We start from the raw sequence: 7,831 nt of genomic DNA on the forward strand, positions 1-7,831 counted from the left end.
ACTGAACTGTCAAAACGTTTATTTGGAGAAAAAAGACGACTCTGCTTGGACAGAAAACCAACGGGTTCTTGTGAAGGTTTCGGGCAGAAGACTACATCTACATCTGAACTCACAAAAGCATTTCCAAACAGGAAACAAGCGCAGTAAGACAAATTCTTGGAGGGGAAACAGATTAGCAGGATTACTGATCCGGCATTGTGATTCATTGAGAAGTGTGTCTCCTCCTCATCTATGCTTCTGCCCCCCCACCCTCCCCTGTAGGCCTGTAATTGGATTAAACCCTGAGACGGCGATGCAGCGTGTGCTCAAATGTGCTCTCCTGCACACGACACCATCATGGACTCAAGCGCTGTCGTGTTAAAGTTTAGAAATGTTTGCTCTCCAGCAGCCGGTAAACATGTCGTGCACAGGGTGAAAGGTCGGCAGCAGCAGCTGCTGCTCTCCACTAAGGCTTTCTTCTCTTCAGGCTGCAGACACGCTGGTTCTCTTCCAGCTCTCTGATTCGCTGACGTAAAGCGGTGATCTCTTTGTTCTTCTCCTCCTGGAAAAACTGCAGCTTCTGAGGAAACAAACAGCTAATCTGCACATGCATCGCTGAAGGCGCCCAGCAGACACACATTTCTCAGAAAGGACTTCAAAAATGTTTTATCCATCATGTCGTGATTGTTGGAGGTGAAGATTGAACTAATAAAAAGAGTCATTTGTCTTGTTAAAGAGTTCAACAACTACATTTTTGTCTCAACTTGCATCTTCCCCCTGACATTCTGACCTGCATCAACAAGCATGCAACCCTGGGAGACGGGTGCGCGGCGCTCACCCTCTTGAAGATGCTGTGTGGCAGCGGGCCGGAGCCCTGCTGCTGCTGCTGCAGGCTTCTCTCAGCAGAGCTCTGGACTCGGGCCAACTTTGCACCAAACTGAAATGCCACAGAGCAGAAGATGCCCGAGGTTAGTGAGGCTGACAGGAGCCACAAGGCAGCAGGAGAGTGGGGGGGGGGGGGGGGGCAGGTCTGTATTTATGATCTACATTCACCAGACATGCATTTAACCCCAGCCTGTGCGGTTTCATAAATGAAGGGTTTCCATGCGTGTTCTAGCACGTTTTTCAGTGTTGTGGTCATTCACATGAATATGTGGACCTAAGCCATCTTCACGGGGAGTGAGGGTCTTTGCTCTGACGGTAAATCCAGAAGAATCTAAACGTCAGGACGGGAGGATCCAGTCAGTCCCTGACCTTCATTTCCCCAGAGATGTAAATCATTGGTTGTGTCCCAATTCCTTCCCTACACACTAAATAGTGCGTTCTCCATTTTCTGGTGCTGTACGAATCTACAATTACAAAATCCAGTACCCTAGAGATTTCCCAGAAGTCTCTGTGCACAGATTCTCACTAGATCAGCAAATATACACCACATTGCATTGCGTCGGAACAATTGTTACCAAAAAAATGTATTTAAATGCATTTTTTGATAAACCAACGTTTTTATCTTCAGAAGGCAGTGGACTCATAAATATTTGTCGCAAAAAACTCATATTAATGAGATTTTAACTTTGTGAAATCAATGACGTCATTGCAGAATTGCTGTTTAAAATTCGGGGCTCTACATAGTGCAGCACTGTATGGTTCTTTAGTAGTTAGGGTGGGGATTCAGACACAGCTATGAACTCTCAGCCTCATCAGGCTGTTCTGGAGGAGAGTCTGTTCTCTTGTTGGCATAGAAATGAACTCCAGGCCTTAAATGTCTGTTTCCAGTGTTGTGATCTTCTGGAGACGGTTGTAAAAGTCTTCTGGGGAGCGTTGTGCTGCTAAAGACAGCTTCAGACATGCTCTACTTTCTTTTTAAAGAAACAGAAACAAAAATGTAAAAAGCAGCAGAAAGCAGAGGTGTGTGTTCACTTTTCAGAAGATATAAAGCATAAGAAAAAGATTATCAAACATCTTCTTCAGCCTAACAGCCATTGACTGTATAAGAGAAATGGACTGAGTGGCTCCTCCCCCGTGACGTTCCAAACAGGAAGTACCTGCTGGCTCCAAGAATCCATAATGCCATAGAGAAATAAACAGCTGTCACTCTGTCATTCTATTGGTCAGAATAAACATTCTTGAGCTGATTCCTTCTTAGACATATTTTTAGTAATCCTCTTTTTTTAAATGATTTTTATTCACGTTATAAACTCACCAATCAGATGTCTCAATAAAAGCATGTTGTGCCCACTGGCCCCCACCTGAAACGTTTGATTGACAGACTGTCCCGACGCTTTCAGTGGAAGGTAACCGCTCTGCTTCACACCTCACGTCATCTGACTTAGACAGTCTTATTTGTTTAATGCTATAAAGTTTCTTCCACCATTTTCTGCCGCTATATTTTTCAGCCATTTCAACCGTTGAACTATTCAAATGTTCAGCTTTTTCAGCTTCTTCCATGATTTTTGGTCCTTCAAATCCTTGAACATTTCACAATATTCCAGGATTTTTGCCTCCATTGAAACACTTGGGGCTGCACGGTGGCGCAGTGGTTAGCACTCTTACCTCACAGCAAGAAGGCCCCCAGTTCAAGTCCCAGCTGGGGGACTTGAAACAGAACATGAATGGGGGACCACTGATTCTCCGAGGCTCCGGCTTCCTCCCACCGTCCAAGAAGAACATGCTTCATAGGTTAATTGGTTAATCTAAATTGTCCATAGGTGTCAGTGTGAATGGGTGTGTGGTTGTGGCCCTTCACAAGAGCCCGTCCCGCCCACAGGTCCGGCAGCCCCGTGACTCCAAAAGGGATAAATCGGCAGAAGATGAAGATGAATGAATGAAATACATGGGGAATCCTTGGTGCAGAAGCTATTTTTCACAAAAATATCTTTTTTGTTATTTTCACTTTATGGTCAACTTTGATCATTTCTTTATTTAATTAATTTATTTGCCAGTAATAACTTTTTAAGTTTCATTTTCATTCAGAAAAGCATTCAACCCTGCATTTTCTTCTAGATCTGCAGCTCCTAGTTCAAATTGGATCATTCATTGGAAGGTTTGCAGATACGAAGTACCTCCATCTGTAACTTCAGAAGCTCGCTCTGCCTCTGCTTCTCCTGGTCCTTCAGCTTCTTCTTCATCTCCTCCACATTCAGATCCTTCTCCTGCAGCAGCTTCTTCATTTCTGCTTCTTTGGCGTCCACTGGAAACAGAGGACGCAGCATCAGGCCCCCTCCCCTCAAACACCCCCAGACACTTCCGCTCCGCTCAGAGGCTGGACTCAGGGTCCAGGAGGGACGGACCTGACGATTTTCCTTTGAATTCACTCACATTAAAGACAACTTCAGGTTGGGAATATAAACAATCCAATGTTAGAAAAGAGAAAGATCAATAAAAATACAATCAATTAATAGGAAGACTTTCACGATTCTTGAAACGTGAAAAACAGTGGGATGGCTGGAGCTTTGTGTCACAGGTGAAGCAGCTTTAGGGAGCCTTACACCGCATGACGGCGTCTCTGCGGGCGTCCTCCACCTCCCGGCTGCACCCCAGTCTCACAGCCTCGAGCTCCACCTTGCGTCTCCTCCCGTCTGCTTGCAGTTTGCTGACCAGCCGCTGAAGCTCCGCCTCTCCAACCTCATCACAGCACACAGAGCAGACACTGATGGAGACTTGCAGCAGTGCATTTAGTCGTTTTAAAGGAAGAAACCTTGAATATCTCTAAAAGAGAAAAAATCTGCTCAAACTGTTGATGAATTTCAAAGAGACCAGAGAGCTGTCAGCAGAAAAATTAAAATACTCCTAAAATGTCATAAAAAGAAGAAAAAGACTCTAAAAGTCAGACTGAAGAAAACATTTGACTGACCTGAAACACATTGATGGGAAGGAAACAGTAAAAGCGTCTGAGCTGAGAGAAGATGTGGCAAAAGCAACAACTACAGCACAAAGTTACGCTGACTCAGCTTTGTTCATACAACAACAACAAGCTGCTCTTTCAAAAAGCAAGAGGCAGACTGGACGACAAGACATTGTTCAAGTTCTGAGGATCACCAGCGTGAGCTGCAGACACCATGAAACGTCCTGCTACAAACTCAGTCAGATCAACGGATCATCAACGATCTGAGCCGGGCAGAGACCTTTGAAAGAAGAAAAAACTGTGGGCGACAAATGTCACGCATTACGACGCAGGAAACTCCTGAAACCAGACGGACAGACGTCTGTCCTCTGTATCCACAGGCAGACGGGATTCAAAAAAGAAAAACCACCAAATAGGCCTCTGCTGCTCCAGAGCCCATCTGAGCGAGACAGGACCCCGAAGGTCCACCTTCATGACAAAAGCAGATTATTTTAGGCCTGTAGACATCTCACAGAGAGGAAAGAAGAAAAGGTGAACTCCAGATAGACTCATTCCTGTTAAGGTGATAGCTGGATATCTCTGGATACCACCATTATTTACTACCCAGGCAAAAAAATTCGGATTATTGTTTATTACAACTGTAAGTCTAGAAGCTAACACCAACTTCCTCAGATAATGACAACTGCTAATGCTGAGGTCTATCCACTGATTTGTTTTCTGCTTGAAAATGTTTCAAACATTCTAGGAAGAGCAGTGGGGGGGCATTGGCAGCCTTCGGAGCGCCCTCTGCAGGTCTTCAGATGTTTTCTACACTTTGCTTTTGCCACAAGACAAAGAGGAACAAAATCCTCATTTGTAAACCTGCGATGAAGATAATCTGTCGAAGATTTTCTGTGCCTCTTATTGGACAGCATCTAAAAACAAAACTTCCCTGAGTCTGAACATAATGAAGGAGATCATAAAAGTGTGTTTACAGTAACGTCAGTAAAAGATAAAAACAGAAAGGGTTGAGTGACAGCGCCCCCCCCCACAAACAGGCTTGGAACCACGTCTGCAGCCTCACGTTTTTCCTGAGTCATGCTGGTCCTTTTGCGTTCAAATATTAGGAAGTTAATAAAACTGAAGGTCGAATTACAGCAGGGGTCTCCAAATCCAGGCCTCCAGGGCCGGCAACTAGGGATGGGTACCGATGGGTACCGGTGCTGATTACCTGGATCAGGTGTGATTGGCCAATAAGGAGCTTTAATGGACGGTTGGTTGGAAAACATGTAGGACACCGGCCCTCGAGGCCTGGATTTGGGGACCCCTGAATTACAGGAACACAGACAGACACAAGAAACTCATGACCAACATTAGAAATGGTGTTTCTGGTGTTTTCTAGTGGCTTCTTTTCTCATGATGGACACAGATAAAGAAAATTAAGCTTGTAAACGCCTGTAGCTGTGACAAAAGCTACAATCATCGGGGCAGAAGCTCTCTGCTCTGCTCCATTCTGATGCATCCACGTCTAGACAAATAGATCCATGAACGTCTTTGTTTTCCTGGAATCTGGATCAGAACTGGACGGCTGGATGGATCTGATATTGCTCACCATTTTTGTTGCACTGCTAATGTTAGCTTAGGGGTTTTGAGGGGCTGTGAGCTGGTGAGAGAGAGTGTAAATTACGGAAAGTAGGGGGCGGGGTTACTCCGCACAAATAGTCCCGCCCACAAGTCAGAGGTGAATTTCTAATGAATCACTGCTGAAGCACTATGTCCTAAAAAATGACAAAGGCTTTTAGATTTTGGCTAAAAACAGCATTACCATCATTAAAAGAGCACAGGGACGGTTTTGAAAATAGAACAAATGATGATCAGAATGGAGACAAAAGAAATTGAAGGGAAAAGCAGAATATTGATGCTAAATCTCTGAATGTTCCAGTCAGCTGGAACACTCGTCACACCCAAACTGCTGAAAAAAATTCAATTTCACTTCAAAAGTTACACTTTGATTTTAAACAACTATAGCTATTTCACTTGGTTCTGAAAAGCTGTTTTTTTAATGAACGGTTGCGGTCCTTGTCAGTTTCATCGGTGACCAGATGAGGGCATCAGGCCGTCTACACGGTAACAGAACGACGCATGAGAGGGGCAGGGAGGAAGGACGGCGTGGCACTCGTTTCTTGGTCCGTGATCACGTGAAAAATGAATCGTCACGTTGATAACGTAATAGTAGATGAGATTATCAAAGGAAAACGGGCGAAAAAAGGGGGAAAAAAGCAAGGTACACCATTCTCAGCTTCAACAATTACAAAAGGATTCCCTAATACAAAATATTGCTTTTATAAACCAACCTAAAGATTTAATGAACTGATTTTTATTTTTAGAGCAAAGCTTAATTTGGTTGTGATTCATTGACACAGTTTTCTTTAACTCAGGCTAAACAGTTACACTGCATCTGTTCATTTGAAGTTAAGTAACTTTATTTATCCATCATTTTCAAACACTTTATTTGACTTTCCATAGATCTGATGATGTCTTGGCTTCATGTTAAACGTCTGCTGGACTAACAGCAGGATGATCTGTTCTAGACTGAAAAACTGAAGGACCGAGTCTGTTCTCACCTCCCTTGTTCTTTCAATGTGTTCTTTCAGATGCAAGACATCCGTCTTCAGTCTGTCGTTTTCTTCTGAAATGAAGACAAAGAACAGACGTTTCTCTGAGCGACAGGCTCCTCTGTGCGACTCCTTCCTCCTGTGTTTCAGCTGCAGGTACCTCTGAGGTTGCACTGCTCCTGCAGCGTCTCCTGCAGTCTTCTTATAGTAACGAGGAGGCCGTCTTTCTCTGGAGAAGAGTTATCAAAATGAACAGTTTTGAAAGCTTATCCATACAGAGCTTAAAGGAATGAGTAAAAAAAAACCCTGTGCGAGTTGCAAAATAAATAGTAGTAAACTAGTAATATAGATGTAATGTGTTTTAAATTGAACAAAATATGTTGTCAGGTGAGAGCTACAGACAGTAGAAATGTATAAAACCATATTCATCACTGCATAAGGAGTGCTCATGCCTGACAACCTGCTTTAGGTGCAACCATCATCAGAAAACGCATAACAGTAAAAAAAAAGACAGCATGTAGTTCTCCAACCCACCAGCAGAGGGAGACACACCCCCTGGTAAACTCTACAGGCTTTTTCTGCAAACCAAATTGAAATATAATTGTAGAATTACGTGATTCTAAAAGCGAAATATTAAATGTATTAGGTCCTGCCTTGTAACAAGTATATAAACTAGTATTTTGTCTAAAAGAAAACAATTTTACTGTTATGAAACGCTGCCTCTTAAATCAAAGTGTTTTTTTAATTCCATACAACTGAAAGAAAAGCATTTGAACTCAGACGTTGGTGAAATGTATAATTCTGGTAAGAACTGAAGCAGTTTGGTGAAGCTTCTCACCTTCTGACAGACTCTTCTCCTTCGTCAGACCCATTTTCCTGCGTCTGCTGGCGTCTTCCAGCAGGATCTCCAGCGAGCTGCTCCTGCTGTGAACCACCGTAATGTTCTGAAGTGGGAGCCAACAGACTCATTTATCAGACAAACACGTCAATGGAACACTGTTGTACAAGAATGGGACATATTTAGCTTTTTTAAAACTTTCCTGCTGATTAAATCTAGTTACCTAACGTTAGCTGTACTTTTAGCTAGCTAACGCTACTTTTAGCTAGCTAGCTAGCGTTACCTGTTCCAGACGAGCAAAGTCCTCCATGAACTTTTCAAGATCAACGCAGTTCGATTTCGTCATTTTTTCTTTTAATTAATTCTATATATATTCGGTTTTATAAATTGCAGTGAATACTTTTTTAAATCTCTATTTGAAAATATCACCTTTTTAGAAACGTCCAAAAAAAAAAAAAAAAAAAACGTTTTAGATTCAATTTTTACAGGCGCGTATTCCTCCGCTGAGCGCCGTTTCACTCCCTCCTTCACTAGCGCTCTTTTACAAACTGGCATCTCATTCCGCGCGAAAATCCTAAA

The 7,831-nt window shown here is 43.1% G+C and overlaps 1 protein-coding gene across 3 annotated transcripts; it reads right to left on the reverse strand.

The window, feature by feature from the left end:
- Positions 1-2: 2 nt before the first annotated feature.
- ccdc152 (coiled-coil domain containing 152) lies at positions 3-7,756 on the reverse strand. Of its 3 annotated transcripts, none has more exons than XM_020707899.2 (8): positions 7,536-7,756; positions 7,253-7,358; positions 6,575-6,643; positions 6,424-6,488; positions 3,465-3,600; positions 3,039-3,166; positions 770-916; positions 3-559 (listed from the first exon to the last, which is right to left on the reverse strand). In XM_020707899.2, exons 1-8 carry the CDS (start codon positions 7,596-7,598, stop codon positions 446-448), a joined length of 828 nt encoding a protein of 275 aa, XP_020563558.1. In that variant the 5' UTR covers positions 7,599-7,756; the 3' UTR covers positions 3-445. The 3 variants fall into 3 exon arrangements, with proteins under 3 accessions (XP_020563558.1, XP_020563559.1, XP_011480399.1); XM_020707900.2 differs by having other exon boundaries at positions 7,253-7,410; XM_011482097.3 differs by having other exon boundaries at positions 818-916; positions 7,536-7,749.
- Between the last annotated feature and the right edge of the window lie 75 nt (positions 7,757-7,831).

The sequence above is a fragment of the Oryzias latipes genome, chromosome 12 (assembly GCF_002234675.1).
Source record: "Oryzias latipes chromosome 12, ASM223467v1".
NCBI classification, from domain to species: domain Eukaryota; kingdom Metazoa; phylum Chordata; class Actinopteri; order Beloniformes; family Adrianichthyidae; genus Oryzias; species Oryzias latipes.

What these genes read in the sequence shown, in the direction of transcription:
- ccdc152 (XM_020707899.2), bottom strand. Translation starts at nt 7,598, where the DNA reads ATGACGAAATCGAACTGCGTTGATCTTGAAAAGTTCATGGAGGACTTT. An exon ending in GGAGAAGAGTCTGTCAGAAG is followed by an intron (nt 6,644 to 7,252) that starts GTGAGAAGCTTC and finishes ACTCTTCTCCAG; the next exon opens with AGAAAGACGGCCTCCTCGTT. An exon ending in TTCTGAAGTTACAGATGGAG is followed by an intron (nt 917 to 3,038) that starts GTACTTCGTATC and finishes GTGGCATTTCAG; the next exon opens with TTTGGTGCAAAGTTGGCCCG.